The sequence below is a fragment of the Dipteris shenzhenensis genome, chromosome 6 (genome assembly GCF_047967505.1).
Source record: "Dipteris shenzhenensis isolate YYH24624 ecotype China chromosome 6, Dip_SZ_1.0, whole genome shotgun sequence".
NCBI lineage: Eukaryota > Viridiplantae > Streptophyta > Polypodiopsida > Gleicheniales > Dipteridaceae > Dipteris > Dipteris shenzhenensis.
In genome coordinates this window covers 48,234,912-48,255,719 of record NC_141601.1, presented here as the reverse complement: position 1 = coordinate 48,255,719, position 20,808 = coordinate 48,234,912, and the positions used below count along the sequence as shown (strand labels likewise).

The 20,808-nt window shown below is 45.2% G+C and overlaps 1 protein-coding gene across 5 annotated transcripts in view; it reads right to left on the bottom strand.

Annotated features, from left to right (window-relative positions):
* Positions 1–20,808, bottom strand: part of LOC147901269 (transcription factor-like protein) — a 75,748-nt gene that overhangs the window by 38,151 nt on the left and 16,789 nt on the right. For 2 of the 5 annotated variants that reach the window (XM_087375886.1, XM_087375882.1), the window contains exons 2-8: positions 12,472–12,639; positions 12,077–12,163; positions 11,847–11,940; positions 11,501–11,604; positions 11,289–11,334; positions 1,694–1,753; positions 1,533–1,601 (exon numbers count right to left, since the gene is read on the bottom strand). In XM_087375886.1, the coding sequence (XP_087232012.1) occupies positions 1,533–1,601; positions 1,694–1,753; positions 11,289–11,334; positions 11,501–11,604; positions 11,847–11,940; positions 12,077–12,163; positions 12,472–12,639 (628 nt within the window). The remainder of the gene's footprint in view (positions 1–1,532; positions 1,602–1,693; positions 1,754–11,288; positions 11,335–11,500; positions 11,605–11,846; positions 11,941–12,076; positions 12,164–12,471; positions 12,640–20,808) is intronic. The other 3 variants (XM_087375884.1, XM_087375885.1, XM_087375883.1) reach the window with 3 other exon arrangements.

The window sequence follows — 20,808 nt, the reverse complement described above, 5'->3', positions numbered from 1 at the left end:
AACTTGTGCGTGTGTACATGCATGCGTGAAAGAAAAAAAGAACGAAAGGTTTATTAGTTAATGTCTGTGAAAGGCCGACAAAGCATGTGAGACCAAGAGACTGACGTGAAAGTACAAAGGTTTATTCTTTCTGGCGGTGGCTGTATCCTGAGATCCTAAATACCAAGGGTCTGATCGAAGGACACTGAATGAACAAAGGAAGGTATCTAGAAAGAAAAGGACACCCCCCAGGGGAGGTGTCTATTACCCACCCAAAAGCAAAGATAAAATAAAATACCGCTGATCCTAGGAACTACAGGAAAGACTCTGTGTGTTAGGGGTAGTTCCTTTCGTGTCCTAACATGTACCATGAATCAAGTGTTGGTCATGAGTAGCTCCTCTCATGTCCTAGTAGTCTAAGCTCCGTGTGGAGTTGACTGGGGTCCCATCAAGAGTGTTGGTGTCTCTGGAGCATGTCTGAGATCAGCTGCTGCTGTCCTCAACTCTCCTTTCTAGGTATACTCAAAGGCAGCATGATGCTGCCTACCACCAAAATGCTGCAATGACGAAGCCCCTGGATGGATGATGCTCGTGGGATTTGTGTTCAGTCTCCTACTAACCTGGTGTGCCTGAAAGTCAAGGTCTCGGTTCAAGCTATCCTACTAACCTGGCGTGTCTGAAAGTCAAGGTCTCGGTTCAAGCTATCCTGATCGGTTTGCACCTTTAGCCTAAATGCGAGGAGAAGAGAGAGAGGGTTATCATCTTAGTAACATGAATGAGCAGTCCATAATAACAAAGCTAGGAGGAAGAGCTGGGTACTACCTCCTCTCACTTATGAAGAAGTCGTCTACAATCTCCTGCTATCTACGGTCATCTCCTACGGTGGATTTCATAAGTCAGGACCTGAACCAGGTGACCTCGTATGCACATCTCTGGTCGGGATGCTGCTCATATCTATGTATCCCATTGATAAAAAGGCAATGATAGGGACATCACATTAGGACATGCTTCTCCATCTCCACCTCGTGTGTCACAAAGTGTATAGAGCCTCAAGTCTCTGCAAAGTCGAGTATGCAACCTCACACCATGCCTCAATCTCAAACCTCTGGAATAAGGTCTTAAACTGGCCCATGGTGATATGTACTGCATGAGAAAGGTGAGCCTATAGGTACCTGAGTCAAAATCATTCAATAGATGCTCCGCTGAAGCATGAACTTTCCATAAAAATTTATATATACATCCCACTCTGAGCTTGTTAGGAGGAATAAGTTGGAAAAGCAGCTATTTTGTTCATGTACGAACACTACTTCTGTCAACAAACCCGTAAATCCACACATCATCTATTCATGATGTTTAGACAGCATCAGGCAAGAAAGGGCAGTATCAGACAGCATCAGGCAAGAAAGGGCAGTATGGCCCTGGGATATGATTTCTATTTTCATGGCAACAAAATTGAAAAATAAGGGGCACCACTTCATCAACAATAAAAGGCAGCTTATTATTCTCATAAATATATCTAGATAGTGGAGCCCTATAGAAACCCAGAAACATACCTCCCCAACGAGGTGAAACCCAAGTTCAAGGAGGAACCGAATCAGGTCTACATTATTTATCCCTCTGTCCTGCATAGTCGTCATTGCATTTATTGTGTCAGGAAGAAGCATCTATGCCGATAGAGGTAAAGTACAGGCACCTTCAAAAAACAGACACATACCTCAGCAGCAGATATATACTCTCGGACAATTTGCCAAAGCTGGAAGTTTGTATCCATCAACTGTGATCACACAACAATTGAGATAAATGCACTCTTATCACTATCAGGTCTATCACAGAGAATTCTTCTCCCTTTTCATACTCATCATTTACATCCCGACGCAGCTATAGAACTTCTAGTATCCAACAAATATAAGGTAAAAGCCTTCTTAAAAACCATTGAAACCATTCTTTGACATAATTATAATTTGTGAGAAAACCTCCAGAGCAGCTGTCTGAATTGGGTAGATTGCTTTCATTCTAGGACTGAACAAATTAGCAAAATAAGGCATCACTTGCAAGTCTTGTGGATTAGATTTAAATACGTAGCAAACAATAAGGGCATCAAGAGGGATCTAGACAAGAAGCAAAGAACTTGCATGCACAGCAAACCAAGCAGAGAAGAGGTTTCAAAGTGAACGGTAACTATCAACACAGTCCCTATTTTCAAATGTGGTGATATGTAACATGCAAAATGTAGGACGATGTTTAATACAAGCATATTCTTATGTTGCATTTATTTATACTGTGCACGTATTATTGATATTATGTGGAGAGTTCTTTGCAACAGAACTATGCACCACCATGGTCACCGAGCACTCTCAGTGTTCAGTCACCAGTGGGAGACATCAAACAGCATTGGATATTGATTAGTGGAATATGCTAGTGTTGAGATTGGGAGTCATAGAGAGATTCCACCTGCAGTCATACAAAGACTGTATTATTATCACATATTGTATTATCAACATGCATGTTAGATTGCAAGACCTACTCATCGGTTCATTTATCATCATTGTTCAGTGCTTTATGGGTAAGCCTTGGTGATACAAAGTCTCTGACGCATTGTAGTAAGCATGGTCTCCAAGACATCTGACCACTAGATATCGTTGCACTTCAGGCAAAGCAACCTATGTGGCCTAGAGCACTAGCACATGTTAGAATTCACCTAGGTTAAGGTTTTGAATGTGTAGCTTGAATTATTAGCTTCAAAAGTCTAATCAATCACTAAGCTTCAATTTTGTTTATAAAAAACTTATGATATATAAGAATAGAGGGGTAATAGGGCTAACTCAAACTATACTAGAGTCACGAATTAGTTCTTTCAATTATAACCCTAGTTAATCTAGATTGCCACATGTCACAACGTGTACAAGTCTAGATTAGATTGCTTTCTACGCTTTTTGGATTAGCTTTTGATCTTTTTTTTAAACTTAATTTGCTTTACAGCTAGCCTTGCAAGTGACTTCCTTCTCTCTTGCTCCTTTATTCTTGCACATCGAATTCCTTGCTCTAGTTCAATCTTTCCCTAAGACAGCCATAACCCCTTGAATGCCTCAAACTTTCTACACATTGCTCCAAAACCATATCCGTCTTCACTAGTGAGAACCTAGCTTGACCCTCTATCTTCATACACCTAAATTGCTACAAATATGATCTCCATGCCTTTTTCTCACACCCTCTGCTGCTGCAGTTCAATAGGAGATTTTACTTGGGTGCCTAGAGGGACTGCAATGCAATACCTAGGAGTAAAGCTGGACATCACATTGGCACAGCAATTGGTACAACTACTATTGAGCATTCAGAGGAAGCTCTTGCATTAGAGCTCAATCAAACTATCCTCGGCAAGTAAAGTAGTGGTTGCCAACTAGGTTTTTCTTGCTACTATGTGATGCATTACTCATGTTGGGCTTTTTCATATCTCGCATCGGCCAGGTTAAGCGACTCATCAAGGATATCATCTGGTTGGGAGGGGATGCCCACTCTTGGGACGTCATTATTCAGCTACAATTCAAACGAGGGCTAGGCATTGTGAACCTAGAGTGCCAGAGCAAAGCGTTGCTCGAAGTCAAAGGCATGGCCTTGAGCCGTGAAACGCAGCTACTCCTTCACAAACTTCATGAGATCCAGTTAGAGTTGGGAGGCCCTTGGATCCCAATACTAGGTGGATTTTTTCTAGGATGAGGGCTACTTGCTTGGGTAGGAGCTCAGAGGTGAGCTTTGCAGCAACTATTTCTCAAGGCTTGGGACGTAGTGCGAGAGACCCACATCGTTTGAAGAGAGGAGGCAGCAGCCCCTCAATTTGAATGACCTTAACAGATCAATGACTGGACACGCCATGGGGCACGACACGCCATGGGGTAGAGACCCAACCTCTTCTGGGGAGGTTTTTCTCGAACCATGGCCAGCACAGTGAAAGAGTGGTTCTCTTCCAAGGAGTTGGCCCCAATTGCTTAGAGACAAAGAGTTGAGGGACTTAGAGGATCCCAAACCAATGCTAGAGGAAATTGAGAGTGCAGTCTCTAAGGGCTGGAGAGGAGCCCATGTCGCACAGGCTCATTCATGGATTGTATTTTACAAGACATGAGATCTTGCTATTGGTGGTGGGTACCTCAGGCTAGTCCTCATTCACATTTACCGTCCGGGACGACAGCAATATGCAAAGACATGAGATCGCAATGAAGGACTTTGGAGAATGTACGCATCAAAATATCAGGATAGCAGCTCAATTTCAAAGGAGATGGTAAATTGATCTAGATCCACGCACAAAAAAGGAGGCGGCTTGGAGGTTTTGGATATGGGAGAGGAGACCCTACAAAGGCTTTGGTGGGAACCAAGAGGATAGTTTTTCATTCAAGTTGCCCCTGATATTCCGTTTCTCAGTTATTCAGTGAGATTGGGAAGAGGATCCACATGGGGAGGACCGATACCGCGTCAATGGCAACAGCAAATTGGCATAGACAAGGACTCCCTCCAAGTTTTCTTGACGATTTTTGGCATAGGCTTTGGGAAAATTACAAGCCAAGGAAAATCTCTCACTTCCTTTGGTTGTAGGCACATAGAGCCCTTGCAAAAGGCACATGGCTTGGGTTTGGTGATTTTTCACCTACATGCTCACAATGTGGTTTTGTAGAGGAGACTTAAGAGGCACTACATCTAGGATTGCCCCATGGCACTGGATGTTTGGAGGAGAGCTTTGAAAATGGTCCTCGTTGGGATTCAAGATGAGATGGTGGTGACATGGGGAGTGGTGGCCACGGCTACAGAAAGAGGACCCGCTTGTGAGTACGAAGACATCCAAGGGAGCTCATCCTTCATATTAGTAGGACGCGAGTTGATCTTCATCCATACTTTGAAGTTTGAACTTCAGAGAGACAGTGTGGATACCTTGACCTGTTGATCTTCATCCATACTTTGAACTTCAGAGAGACAATTTGATACCTAGATAGGTTAGAGGTAGGAGGCTGACAGTGAGCATCATTGCCAAGTGCACGCAAGCCAAAGAGTAGAAAACCACATCAAACTTGGAGACAATAACCAGCATTTGGCTAGATATCATTCATACTCTCAGAGGTAGATGGCATAGACTCCACATAGATTCAAATTGCATTAGGTACAAAAGGAAGGCTTTTATCAGTGTATAGGAGCCAGGACCTTTCCTTCATTTCACAACCGTTATTATCTGGCATTATAAACCACTGGATAGGCTATTTGTTCAGCCCTTTGTATGAGGTAATCCCTGAAACCCTAAAACTCAGCTTTTACAAACCAATTGCAGCCTTCTGGTTAAATCGCACTTCAGCAATCACCCAAAATCAGCTTCTACAAACCAGTCTGTAACATGCGGGGGCTAGCTGTGTGAAAAACATAGATGAAATGTAGAAAGAGAACTCAAGCATGAGAGACACAAGAGATCTTCCTAACTATAGTACACTGCTTCATTCATACTGATGACGTAAATGCCCTGACTACTGTTGTACATGGTTGCCAAATCGGCCTACGAGCTCACTGCGAAAATAACTACTACTGTACGGCTGCTCGCAAGGAGTAAATGGGCACATGAACTGCGCTGGAAAAGCCTGCAAACTAGGCAATCGCATGCCCCAAATGGGGACTAGACTGCCCTTATATAGGGCTGGCCTCTGGCCAACTTGGCCAACCATGTGGTCGCTTTGGCCGACTTGGCCGCCCATGTGGCCTGGCCAGCCGACCATTCTGTTCGGTTCAGCCAGACCAGCTTTCAAGAGTTAGTGCTACCTCACCCAGCTGGGTCCCAAACAGGGTTGGTAGGGGTCACTGCTACAAGGGCTTTGACCCTTATGCATGTGTCATTCCCCTATTCTGAACGTGTTGCTAAATGCTTTGCCCTGGCAACCCGAACTGCTCCATCGTGGCTTGTGACTTTGGGAACTTCGAATGGACCCCCGTAGCTCGTGCCTGACTCATCCCTAGACTAGGATTCACAACAGGGTAGGTCAAATTGTGTCACAATGCTCGCTAGTGTAGGGGTGCATGTGACATTCCCTCCTACTTAAATTCTAGATGATCACAGCTACTGAGGGACTAATTGAATCTGCGAAGCGAATGTGATTGTGATGACCACCAACTACTACTTGAAACTTGACTGTCCTCTCAAAGAACGAGGAAATAACAGTATGATAGGCTCCTGGAAATATTAACTGCATTGCACTCTGAAAGGCTAATGGCATGAAACTTGCTACCAACTGCTAGCATGCACCCTCCACCACTGCAGAAGATCCACCAACATAGAAATGCCGGTGCTACTCCAAGGAGGAGACTGTACTGGATGCTCTCTGAAGGAACGGAGGAGTTGCTGGGCACCCCTCTAATCAATCAACTGCTAAGAACACCTCATCTACCATGAATGACTGGTATGCCTCTCGAAAGGAGTGAGAGATGGTTGGCATAGCTTCTTCCTAACGGGATACTCGGACTAAGCCTGTCCCCATGACGTACTAAGGAAGTACTACGGGTGATGAGTACGCCTCTGATGAATCGACCGAACTGATGTCGTCACCGAGGGAATTGCCGGTGTTGACACTAGTCGTTGCTATTGTTGGTGGCTCGTGATCTAATGGAGAGGATATTGTATGACTAACATCCCATAGTGAAGAGTCACAATAATGGGAAGGCCTCGTCAACCTCTCTGCTGACAGGTACTGCTGCCTCCCTAAAGAACTGAGGCTGCATTTCTTGCAGGCGAAAGGTTGATCTATGGACCAGAATTGCCGACTGTAGCAAGGTATTGAGCGCTTCGTAGAGGGAACTGCATGACAATCCTCACAAACTGGCGAGGAATCATCAGGCTCTGTACTACTGATCGCTACACGTGCAACTCCACTTATGAGAGTACTCACTTCTACTAGGCTTGACGCTGGCCTGGCTAACTCCTGCAATGCCCTCTCCTGTTGAGCATCACGACCAGTGGAACTAGAAACTGAGCCTCCTAGTCCTGAACACTCCTAATGAGAAGGTGAAATGTGAGTCATGCCAACTAAAACTGATGTGGTCAACTGAGCTTCAAGGGTGGAAGCCCCATAGGAACTGACTAGAGCTGATGAAGAGGCCTGAGGGGTGGAAGACCCATCACACCTATCTTTGAATCTGGGGTGTCCCCTTTTGGGTGGAAGCCCCAAGAAAACTAACAGTGGGGAATAGACCCAAGAGGCTCATCTATCACAACTGCTGATGGGTTGGAGATATCTCCAAAGGACCCATCACTCATAGCTGTGAAAACCATATGCTCCCCTGCTAAAGCTGATCCACCTGACTACGCTCCCGGGTAGAACTCTGAGAGTAACTAACTAGACATGATAAAGCTACCGGATGAGTAAAAGACCTAGCCGACGTAACTCCACAAACTGACTAAACTCCAAGAGAATAAACTGCTGAAGCTGGATGATCCCGGTGGGTGATAGACCCAAGAGTCTCATCAACTAGGCGTTCGGAATGAGCTGAGTTGGCCCTTGGGATGGAAGACCCCTGACAGCTGGTTGTGGAAATGGCCCCATGAAGTCAAGACCTTCATGCCCTACATATAAACACAACACATAGTGCAGTTTCAATCACATGATAGTCATTTATAAGGTTGAAACCATAAACTCCATCACGCATAGCAGTAGCAGAGACTAGCTACTATGATATCCCCATTGACGTCATCAACGCCCAACAGTGGATGTAGACCATAGTATAAACATATACTCTCACACACACGAATCCATACACCCAAACATACTTGAGCATCCATTTATACAAAGAGAGGAGGGAGTTGAAGAAAGCACAGCACTAGCAGCCATAAATAAGGGCTGACCCCCCCTAGGTCTTTATTGCAATAGAAATCTGTTTGTTCAAGGCAGCTTACAAGGGAGTAAGAGCTGAATACAAATCTCAACAAAACTGAGAGCTCAAAGGCTCTTAATTTATAGACTAGGCCAAACAATTTGAAAGCATATGCTTTCCAAAAGCTTTCTTACTTAGAATAGGTGCCTTTGCCAAAAAACTAGACTTTTCGTGCTTTCTCCAAAAGTAGGCGCTTTCTCCTAAGATGGGGCGCCTTTAATTGCTGATAACTCAAGTGGGCCCTTCAATAAAGTGGGATGCCGCTTGTCTTGTGCTTTTCCCCTTAAAAAGTGGGAGAATTAAGCACTCCCCAAGGTCCTACACATTGCACAAACCATATCCAACACTTTAACCCATTAGAGGTTAGCCAAATGCATGCATTCTAGCTCTTGGACTAATCCTAGTCCCTTGTGGATGTCCCCGCAGTATTCTTCAACCAATGCAAGGCAAAGAAAATTTAACCTTGTTCTAGTTAACCAAAGACAAATTTCTTTAACCAAAGTTCAATTTAAAAGATTTATCTTTATATCTTGGGAGTAGTACAAATTCATGACAATCCCCCATATAACAGCTAGCTTGATATCTTTGACTTTTTTATGTTTTAGCTTCATTGGGGAGTTGTATTTTCCTTGGTATCTGTGTCACTAATAGGATTTTCTCTTGTTCAGAAAAGCAACGTTCCTTGGTATCTACACGTGGTGTGCAAAGGGCATCCCATTGTGGTGGGTTGATTTTCAGTTCATTGATACAAAAAAATTGCCACAAAACAATACTCTACCTGCATCAAGGATGGAGGCAAGCTCACTAATGGCTTCATTAGGAATGGAATATAAAAGCTATCATGCATGTCCCAATGATTCCATTTTATACAAAGAAAATTTTAAGAACAACACAAGCTGTCCCAAATGTGGAGAGCCGCGCTACAAAAGTGATAGCAATGGTCAATGCTCCACCAACATGCCAAGAAAAGTCTTGAGTCACTTTCCAATCATACCACAATTACGACACATGTTTCGATGTCAAACGTTGGGACAATACATGGGATGTCATGCAAAGAATCGAACTACAGATGGGATGTGGCGTATTCCCATTGATTGTGAGGCATTTCAACATATTGAAAGAACATGGCCAATATTAAAAAATGAGCCTCGTAATGTAAAGCTTGGACTTGCTCCTTATTATCAATTTGCTTGAAGACGATGCTAATTTACACTAACTTTTGATCTAAATTTGAGTTTGGAAATTTCTCCTAACATTGTGCAGATTCCTATCTTGGGAATATATGTTGGAGCGATACTTGCAACTCTTGTCTTAATGTTGTGCTAGGATACAAGGTCTAGTTAGATTTTGTCCTACTCAAAGGCTGTCTCTACTCATTCTACTCGAGAAGCCTACAAATGGTGAGTTTCGCAGCAAACCTTAAACCTAGAACTAGACACATGGCATAGTGCCACATGTATGGTGCAAAAAATTATTATTGCACCATCCTCTCTCGAACCCTAGACTCCTTCAATGAGTTCAAGTCTAATTCTTGATCTGAATTGGTTTACAACCCATCCCAATTCTAAATCCTCTGGTGGGTGCCTTTTAAGGAGTTGAAGGTATAACATAACTTTTGTCGAATGTCTATATGCACCAAACTCCAGTGATTGCTGCAAGAAAAACAACAAGCATGAGGGGATTAGACCAAGAGGGTCTCGATAGAGTTTGAACATACCAAGAGTTTGTCAATAGAGGGTATAAGTGGAAAAGGTCAGGGAACATACTCTCAATATGGGAGGAGAAGCATATCAACCACATCAAGATTGCAAAAATGGAACCACTTGGAAATGCTTTTTGTTGATGTCTTGTTATCCTTCAACTTGAACGAAATAGCCGGATCAACTATATGTGCAGTGTGCTAAAGGCTCTGGTGGATCTAACTTTTCAAAAAACTACAAAAAACCACTTCACTTAGCCTATGAAAAAGTGACTGCTACAAATACATAAGCAAAATTGGCCTTGGAAGATATACTTACTACAGAGCTGCAAGCATGTCACATGATTGTGCAAGTGACATGTCTCAACTTGCTGATTTTCCATCCTTCACCGACGAAGTGATATCTAATATCAATGTTCTTACTCCTAGAATGATCCACAAGATCCTTGGCCAAAGCAATGCATGATTGGTTGTCACAACCAATAGTGTTAGAGTTAGGCATCTCCTGTATGTATATAAGAGAGTGAGGGCTGCTGTGTGGGTGTACCTGCCCAGAAAGAGGTGTAGTGTGTTAGTCCTTCCAAACTGTGTTTTCAATAGGTTAGGTGGGAGTTCTAGCCAAGGCACTATGCTGGGGTTAGACTCTAAAGGCAGTGTTAGCAAGGCTGGTATGGGCTGGTTTAGAGCCTGATATAGGCCCCAATATGGGCCAGTACTCAGGCAGTGGGCCAACATGAGACCCTGACCAGGGTCAGTCAACCAACTTGACCAAGTCAGGTTAACTTGACCAGATGTGGTCGAGTCGTTTGATTGGTTAGGTCAGTCCAGTCGGCTGGTTACCAGACCCAATCGACCAGGTCACTGCTAGGGCTCCCCCAATAAATAGGACCCCCTTTACCGCTCTTGTATTGTTCCATTTGTAGAGGTTTTTCTCAGCAGTCAATGCAGAGTTTTATTGGGCATTTCCACCTGACTCCATTCGCATCTCTTTGCTGTTTCAGTTCACATGTTCTGCCCTCTGCTCACATATCTGCTACACTTTCACATGGTATCAGAACTTAAGGTCGACTCTAAGATACTGGCGTTGACCATACCCTACTCCATGCCATCCATCCTCCCTTTACTGCATCGCGCATGGATGAGACCATCGCCCATGTCTTGATGGTGGGGTGACTGTTCATGTAGAATCAGAGAGCAAGGTCGTTTGAAAGCTTGGGAGCTGGAAAGCATTTGAAGCATGGACAGTTCAAAGTTTGCTGCTGGTAAGCGTTTGTGCTGATGGAGTTTGCTGCTCGAAGGCAAGGACAATTTGTGTGCAATTAAAGCGGTTGAAGAAGGCGATCTGAAGGTGTGACCCGTCTTGGATGAAGGCGAGAAGACTGTGGCAGGCATGGACAGGAAGGGATTCGGAACTCCCTGAAGCAGGCATCACAGCAGCCTCTTCTCTCTTCCTACATTCCCATACAGACTCCATTCTCTCGCGTAAGAGAGAGGGGGGGGGTCATCCTTCCAAGCATCCCTTCTGCTGTAATGTGGTAAAGCCATCTGGTAGGGATGATGCCTTGTTAAACTCCCCCCAGTTATGTTTTTTTATAAGAGTAATATTTCTCTCTTCTTTTTGCAAATTCATGCATATACTCACAAACAGACTATCACACATGAAAGCAAAAATCTACTTGGTCCACACTTGAGAAATTTATTTAATTCTAAAAGGACTTACCAGAAATTGAAAACCAGCTTCTGTTAATTTTGAAGACTCACCACCTCTGTATCAAAAAGGGAAACAAAAGCCTGATATCATTCAAGAAATTATATGCTCTCCTTTGTTGAAAACAAAGAAGAACCTGTAAATCCACGTCGTAGTCCAAAATTGTTGAATCTGCGCCTTAAAATTAGGAAATCAGAAACCATCAGAGCACGTAACCAATATACCTGGCTAACAGTCCTGCCCGTTTAAAAGTCTGGATGATGAAAGGATTCTGTGGCTCATGAGTGCTGTCTGGGAATGCTGAGCTGACAAGTTGTAAAAGGACTCCCTGTGCAGAAATCAATGTCATCACAAATAGGAAAAGCATTATGTCACAGTTGCAACTAGCCACAGTCAGGGACCGTGTGAGGCATGAGCATGCTTCCAGAAACATTTAAGCATACAGTTCGATAAAAGAAGTGCATACAAAAATCCATCCTTTGTACCAAAAGCCACTAAGACAGCTTTATATTAATTTCTCTTCACAGAAAGGAAGGAGGACTGGAGAAAAGTAACAGCTTATACACACACCTCCCATTGTTTCATGGCATAGCTGTCCAACTCCGCTGAGGTAGGAACTCTAACTGCAACGCTACTAGATAAAGGTTCCCTCGGGGGCCCTCCACTGTATAAATCAAATTACCAGGGTGAAGAAAGTAGCAAAAAAATCTCATAAATCCATTCAAAGAAGCAGAGCCTAAGACATGAAAGATATGGAGTCTTTATATGATAAAATGAACACAAAAAAATAGCAAACTAACCCACTGGTCAAGGCATGACGCAACTGCTTCTGAAACTTTGGATTTAATTTGTAGCTTGGCTCCCTCTTTCTACAAAAGAAATCATAGCTGACAATGTAATTCGCAAGAAGCAAACATACTGTTCAGGAAAGAGGTAACAACAAAGAGGAAGCTTTCACAAAGAGAAAGCTCACTCTATTGCAATAATTATGCTCCTGAGTGAAACTTACTATTTCAAAGCCAAGACTTATGTGTCATTATCGAGATGCAATGACCTTTATGGACTAAATTTGCTGCAAACAAATTTGCTGATTGTAAAACTAAACAAAGAGCCCACAAGACTATTCCTTACAACACCCCCAATCAACACATTCTGTGTCAAAAATTTATTTAGAAACATCAACCCCGATTCAAACCTTTCAGAGACTGACAAGATCAGCCGAAGTTGCTCCAACCTATCCATGGCAATTTTATGCTTTGAACGAAAATCAGGAAGAACCCATTCCTCCAGAACCTTGCCAACAACTGCCACTTCAATGTACAGAAGCCTTAGCACGTACATCTTTGCTAGTGATGGCAGTGACCTGCATACAAAGAATGTTTGCACCAGCCCGTGTAGGTTAGTAGACAGGGATTACAGAAAGAGTCTATGCCTCAGCTAATCTATAACACACCACTATCCAGAAACAGGTAGTAGACAGGGATTACAGAAAAAGAGTACGTTTCATCTCGTCTATAAAACATCACTACCCGGCAACAAATAAAACAGGTAGGTAAAAAGTAAAGATACATATAAGCCCATCAAGCTGTCTGCCCATATCACCAAGTACAAAAACTTTTGGAGAAGTCTGCAGAGCCCAACAGAAGGCTGTGTTTGAGTTTTTCCGATTCTATAAGTGGCACACATATAGACATTTCTTGTCAAATCCAGCATATCTTCACATGCATTTGCAATGCTCTGGGGTCAAAGAGGGGTTCATAAATGTACTTTTGCATGGACTTAAAATTACGTTAGTTAGCTAGGCTGACAAGAGGGGTTTGTGACTGTCCGGGTTACGCATGTCAGAGAACTAGGATCAACTCCCTGTTTGTAAGCCCAGGACAGCATGGAAGGGTAACACCTGTAGGATGATAAAGAACGGAGGAAAAGAGAGCGTGTCATGTGGACAGCACACCGGCTGCAACATGGACAGCATGCACACATCCTTCTAGGGTTTGCATTTGACCCACTAATTAGGGCAAAACTCCCTGTTTGTAAGCCCAGGACAGCATGGAAGGAAAACACCTGTAGGATGATAAAGAACGGAGGAAAAGAGAGGCTGTCATGTGGACAGCACACCGGCTGCCACATGGACAGCATGCACACATCCTTCTAGGGTTTGCATTTGACCCACAAATTAGGGCAAAACTGTCAATGTACAGTCAGCTATGGTGTTGGCCATTCATTGGGCCACACATGAGCCCTGGTTTAGAGAAGGTCTATAGACCGTTAGAGGCCCCACGGAAGGGGTACGAAAGGCTGCTGTTAGCCATTGAACCTGGACATAAAAGGTGCAGCCCTTTGAGAGTCTTATAGGCTCCAAGAGGCAGGATCTGGTTGGCAAACAGACCAGCCTGGTCAGGCAGCAGAGGGTCCTTGGTGTCAGTGGTGAACCAAGAAAGAAAGAAAGAAAGAAAGTTTATTAAAGTCTTCGGGAGACCGTGAAGGTCTATGAGACTAAAGATAACTGATACAATGAGCATAACGGTGGCGGTCTCAAAACGGGCCAGCCAACCGTTTCTACAAAAAAAGAGGTTATGAAGGACGGTGTGTCTAGTCCTGATACAAAAAATATGTGTCTACCTCCAGATGATACAAAAAAGAAGGGGGGGGGGCACCAAAAAATGGGACAGAGGGGGGAGATACAATATATATGTGCAGGTGGTGATCATCAGAGACCAATCATAGAGGGGCCGTCAAATGGGAGGCCGGAAAAAACCATGCGATAGATGATTGGCCTCTGATGTCACGCGGCCTAGTCGAGCTCGATCGTCGGGGGCGACGGGTGGCCCTGTGGATGAGGGCAACGGTAACCCCGGTGGGGCGGGCAGAGAGCAGAGACGAGATGTCATGGACCCGGATGTGTGAGTATGTCCGCTGGCGCAGCTGTCGTGGCTCTGGCTCTCGCTCACGTCCGCGTCGTCGACTAGACTGAGGAGAGGTATCCTGTGACTGGAAGAAATCAGTGATGGGCCGCTGGGTGTCCTCACACTGTGTGTGCTGCGCGCGCGTCGCCGTGCTCGGAGAGAGGTATCTTGGTGGCGAGTCATCTCATGTAAAAGCGGCTAGGCATCGCTGATCCGGGAACTGCAGCATGTGTGGGAGGGGGCCGAATCCGTCGCAGAAGAGGCAGTGGTACCGGCCTCGAATGGCATAATAGATAGGACATCTGAAAGCAAAGTGCTCCTCCGACTCGATCTCCTGCAAGTCGCAAAGTGGGCAAAGGCGGCCCTCTCGTGGGATATCCTCTGCGCGTCCGCTCTCAATCCGTAATCAGTGTGACGAAACCCTAAACTGACCGAGGGAGATCCGGAGCGCATGTGGTAGATGAAGCTGTGTGTAACCCAGAGGTGTGATGAAGCCCTCTTGTGAGATCTGGAGGCAGTGTCGGCGGTAGAAGTCGAGCTTCACAGGAAGCTCGGCGTGAAGAAACCATGTCCGCCAGGTGTGGAGCTGGAGCAGATCCGCTCGAATGAGCTGGTTGACCTCCTGGTCAGTGGGGGAGAGGGGAGATGGTGGAGCGTCGAGGTTGTACTGAAAAGGAGGCAACCGGTCTAAGTCGAGGCCTAGTCGGGTAAACCAACTAGAAAGACGACTATACCAGCATCGCTGATCCCCATCAACGGATAAGGCCATAGAGGAGGATAGGGCTAGCCAAGGTAGGCGGAGGCAACCGTCGGAGGAGGAGCTGAAATCCTTGACTCTGTGTAGATAACTGATAGCCTGGAAAGCCGCATCGAGCTGTAGGGGTGAGGCGCCGAACTCTGCTAGAATGATCTGGTGTGGTACCGATGGTTTGCTGCAGATCATCCGAGCAAACATCAGTATCTGTAGGCGCTCGATTCGAGCCCACTCTGTGTCTGAAAGGTCGGCTCCCCACCACGGGCTACCGTACATGCCTGCTGGTGCCATAAAGGCACAAGCAGTATCAGTAGACCTTAGCATGCATGTAGGGCTCATCCAGTGAGTGGAGCACACAGAGGCAGAAAGGGAGCTGTCACTCAGAGTTTTAGGCTCTTCCAAAAGCCATTGAAGTCCTCATCAGAGGCGCGCAGCAGCAGGAGAAAGCAGTGGATTAGGGCAACACAGTGTGTGGGCAGCACCCCTCTATCCCCGTAATGTGGTTCGGTGAGATTTTGGGTCCTCTCTTGGATGTCATTATTCAAGTATTGGTTGTCATATCTTGCTGCCTATTCCAGATCTGGGAGTCCAAGTGCAAGTCTTCCATTGAGTGCTACATGTGGACCACCACCTGTGCTTTCGTTATCAGCCACTGCATTACCTACATAGGTTGTATCTACATTTGTGCATGCAGCCCCATCAAAGGCAGTAAGGGGAAAAGGGAAAGCACCACTCAGGGAAGAATCTTTACGAGCTTGTTGGGCTGCAGCTTTATCAAGAATGCTCGCAGGGCATGTCGCAGGTTCTTCTGCGAGTGTGATCTTCCCTTTAACATTGCTCGTACTCCTGCATTTCTAGAGTTTGTCCAAGCAATAGGAGATGCAGGACCGTCATTTAAGCCTCGATCTTCAGAGACATTGTGCACTCAAGACCTGCATGCAGAGAGGTTTGAGGTAGAGAACGAGCTGCAGCCTATTAAGGCAGCATGGAGTAGATATGGATGCACTATCTTGTCTGATGGGTGGTCAGACACAAAAAGGAGGCCTCTCATATTAACATCCTTGTGCCATGTTGTGTTGGCACAGTGTTTCTCACGTCCATAGATGCAGCCAATGAGTCTCATACCGGTAATTATATTTATGATCATATTAAGAGGGCTATTGAGGATGTGGGACCTCAAAATGTAGTGCAGGTCATATCTAACAATGCTAGTAATTGTCAACGCATGGGTGTACTGATAGAGGCCGAGTATAGCCATGTTATTTGGACACCTTGTGCTACACAGTTTGGATCTCCTTATGGAGAATATAGACAAGCTTCCATGGGTAGCCATGGTGGTTGATAAGGCACGAGCTTTAGTGACTTTCATTACTCGAAAGCATAGAGACCTTGCTATTTTCAGATTCTGAAGCCCTCTAAAACTCGCTTTGCATGTCTTTTCATTATCTTGGCACGCTTGGTAAAGGTGAAGGCCAATTTGTGACGCATGGTTGTGAGTGAGGAATGGATAGGATGGGATAACTCCAGGAAACCAAAGGCAAGGGCCTTTGAGGACATCATGTTTTATGGAGACTTTTGGCATGCAGCTGAGGAAATCATTGGCATTGTAAAATCCCTGTTTATTACCCTTCGCCTCACCTGCACTATAGGATTTGTCTACGAGTTCACTGAGAAGGTTGAAGAGGCAATGAAAGGCTGCACTTGGTTGCAAAGAGATGGGTATATCCAAGTAACAAGTAAATGCTCAAATGGCTTTCTTGTATTAGCTGAGACTTTGAAGTTTGAACTTTCCTTTACTTAGAATTTCATATTTGTAACTCATTATGGCAGGCTACAAGAGATCATGGACATATGGGAGACTAGGTGGAATAAGTTTCATAGGCCAATCCATGCACTGGCCGATATTCTGCACCCTCTATGGAGGAGGGAGAGCCAAGGTGATGATGAGGAGTTGTCACAGATGTACCAAGTTTCTAGAGAGAGCATACCCTGATGCAAGTCAACAGAACTCCATGGAGGATGAACTCCTTGCATTCAAAAACTCTTTTGAAGAGTTTGGTACAGCTCGTGCATGCATCCATGAGGCCCGATTGAGGCCAGCCTCGAGGCATTAGAGTCCTCTCATAGGACTGCTCATCTAGTGCATACGAGAGGAACTAGAGTATATTCTCTGTTATACACACCAAGAAAAGGATTGGACTATCCAAAGCTCAACTTGAGAGGTAAATATCAAAATTACATAAAGATTGAAATCTGAAAATTTGACATTTACATTGAACTTTGAAGCATGACTCCTATAATGTTTGTGGTAGACTTGTGTATGTCCAATGGAGAAGGAACAAGGTCCAATCCAGGTGAGCACAGATAAAATGCGTGCGGAGGTACCTAAGGACGGCGATTTGTTCCATCCTAGACATGAGGATGATGATGTGTATGCCTTTCTCGCTGTGGAGCAAAAATTGTTACTGCGCGCCACACAATCACAGGCCTGTGGGCAACAAGGAGCTGCTGGAGGAGAGGGGGTTGCATCTACATCAATTGCAGTTGCACCTGCACATCATCTCCCTCAGATTTCGATGCTGATGATGATGACACCGAGGGGGGGTATCAGCCAGTTGTGGACCTTGAAGAGTAGATAGGAGAATGTAGCTAGCTAGTATCTGCTAGTATCTTTTAAGTTCTAGGCTGTAGCTAGTTAGTACTTTCAATTTATTGCCTTCTGACTAATAACTCAAGATTGATGTTTCAACTTTGAAGTTTGAAGTTTGAAGCTTGATCGCTTGAACTTGAATCTTGACTCTTGACTTTGGCATAGCATGGTACTTCAAGTACTCGTCTTGATTCTTTAGTATTTACTATGGACTATGGTTGACATTGGACAATTGTGTGCAGAACCCTGAAGAATAAATCATAAATCTGAATCACAATTGTGTGGCTGGCTGCCATTCATTTATGGATGATAATGGTAATTTATATGACAAATGGTTAAATTTTAATGGCTGTTATTGTACATGTTTATGGTAGTACTACTGCGGTTTGTAGATGTTTATCATCATTTGAACGTACTACATATATGTGGGACATATTTCAGACAATTTTGGCACAGGAGAGTACAAGCAGGAGTTTCCAAAAAAATCACTTTTTTTGAAACGTTTCACGTTTCTATGTTTTTAAATGTTTCTGATGACTATGCTATGGTTATTTCTAACAGCAGGGACTCTTCCGAAAGTGGGAGCAAGAAGAAACAAAGAAAATGCTTCTACTGTGACAAGCCTAGAAACATAGCAAAAGATTGCAGATAGAAGATGGCTGAGCAGCAAAGCAACAGGAGGACCAGTCCCAGATGAAGAACCAACAGCCAATCTGGTGAAAAAGGAGTTGTTTTGGGTGGTTGCCCCAAGCACCCCAAAAAAGCATTTGCAGATAACGGCATGGCTGTCAAAATGTTAAGCTGTCACATGCACCCCTACACTTGGGTACAAAATGACACACTGGCTACATCGACAAGTGCGTAATAGTTCCCTAATAGGAGATTTTGTCGTATGCTGTGACCCATTTGTGAGCCCTTGTCCAGGGACAGTCAGGCACAAGCTATGTAAGTCAGTCTCTAAGCCTTAGGTCAAGTCAGAAGATCAGTTCTTGTTCACTGGTACCCACTGGAGAACAGTAGGTTGGTATTTCCATCTTAGGTTTAGTGATAGCTCTAGGTCTAGCCTAGGATAGGAGCCCTTCTGGCCCCCTCAGGGCTGGAGCATATGAAGGGGAATGGGCTGGGGGAGGGCTGCTTATATAGGCTGCCCTGCACCCCACCCAAGGTGGGATTAACAGCCGACTAGAAGTCGGCCTGTTTAGGGCAGGTTGGCTCAGCCCCGGCCCCCTATTTAAGGGTGAGCCCCTTGCCTCCTTCCTCATTCCGTTCCCTCAGATCTTCAGCCTCCTACAGCTCCTCCTCAGCCCCCTCAGAACAGCCTGACACTCACCCCCAGTGACCCTCTGACCAGCCTCAGCCTTTGGCATCAGTTCAGCCCTCTTGGAAGGTGTTCACGCAGCACATCAGGCGGGGAGTCCGGACAGCAAACGGAGTAAGGTTTGGGTCTGTTTCAGCAGCTCTTTTCAGTTATCTTTTACAGTTTTACACAGCTCACTCTCAGCTCTATACTTCAGTCATCTCTCAGCTCTCTTTTAGGATCTATCACTCCTAGATTTCACTCTCTCACTCACACAGTAACCCTGCATTCCGGTGGACAGCACAAGCCTCTCCGTTGCCTTGCAGAAGCATCAGCTCACTCTCAGCTCTATACTTCAGTCATCTCTCAGCTCTCTTTTAGGATCTATCACTCCTAGATTTCACTCTCTCACTCACACAGTAACCCTGCATTCCGGTGGACAGCACAAGCCTCTCCGTTGCCTTGCAGAAGCATCCTACATCGTCAGTGTGGACAGCATCAAGGTCTCGGTATTGGTCGGCACTGCCTCTCAGGTCCTTGGGTCTGCTATACGTGTGCACAGTGAGCTCTTCAAAAGTGCATTTCCGTGCTCTCTCGAAGAGTGTTCTTTGTATTTCTCAGTTATCCAAGTATGAAGCAAATTCTCCCCTGATTGGGGGAGGGGGCCCTCGGTGGGTACAAGGACCCAATCGGTTGTCGACTCGACTCTCTACCCTCATCCCCTTTCTCTCTCTATGGTGGATTACGCAAGACAAAGTCCACCTTGCAGCCCCTCATCTTACGGATGAGGTGGTTACCTGGTGGCAACATTGGGCTAGTAAGCATGCTGACCCAACAAAGTTTAAGACGAATTTCGTTTGGGCAACGTTTGTGACCGACCTCAAAGCCCGTTTTCTCCCATCCCAATATATGCTTAACCTGGAGGATGAGTTTTCTCGTCTCTCCCAAAATGGTTTGCCTGTGTTGACATACAGAAACAAGGCCATCACGCAGGCGCAGCAGTTGGACATATCGGAGAGCGCCAAGATGAAGCAATTCATTCGAGGATTGCACACCAACATCCATTATACCATTCAGAACTTCGACCCGCCAAATTATGAGCGGGCGCTGACTCTTGCAAGAATCAAGAGATGATCTTGAACGGGGAAAAGCCCAAGCAGGTCCAGAAAGATTCCGAAGCCCCACAACAATCAAACAACACAGCGGGTAAGGATCAGAAGAAGGACGACCAGTTCCAAAAGAAAGACGGCAAAGCTTCTGGTCAAAAGAAGGAGGCCAAGCCAAAGATGACTCCAGATGAGAAGGCTAAAGCAGATATTACAGGAGGCTATCTACAGCCCGACAAGCAGAAGCGGTACCACCAAGAACATCATTGCTTTCATTGCCACCACATCGCTGGGCATGGCAAGAAGGATTGTCAGAAGTGGCCTGCCGAGAAGGCTGCGAAAGCGCCTACTTCGTCCGTCGCCAATGTATTGGCTCTTCAAGCCCCACCCCCATCATCAGCTCTATAAATGCCATCTCCCTGCTTTAAATGCCGTTCCTATGATGGTCTTTGAAGGTAAGATAGAGGGCGACTTCTCAAATCAAAAGAAGGCGCTCATTCGAGCCTACGGCACAGCTAATGGGCATAAGTTTATTGTCATGTTCAATATGGGGAGTTCAGAAGATGCCATCTCCCCTCAGCTTGTCAAGACAGTGAGGTGCACCTTGGTGCCTAGTGGACAGGTTCATGCCCGGCTTGCGCACACACATCACGCATAAGGCCATCCACTTCACTTTTTCAGTTCAGAAGGTCATGTTTACGCAAGATTTAATTCTGATTCCTTTGATGGGGTGCGACATGATCCTCAGGATTCAGTGGTCTCGTGAGCACGTACCAACGCTTGATTGGCAACAGGACACCTTCACTATTGTAGAAGGTT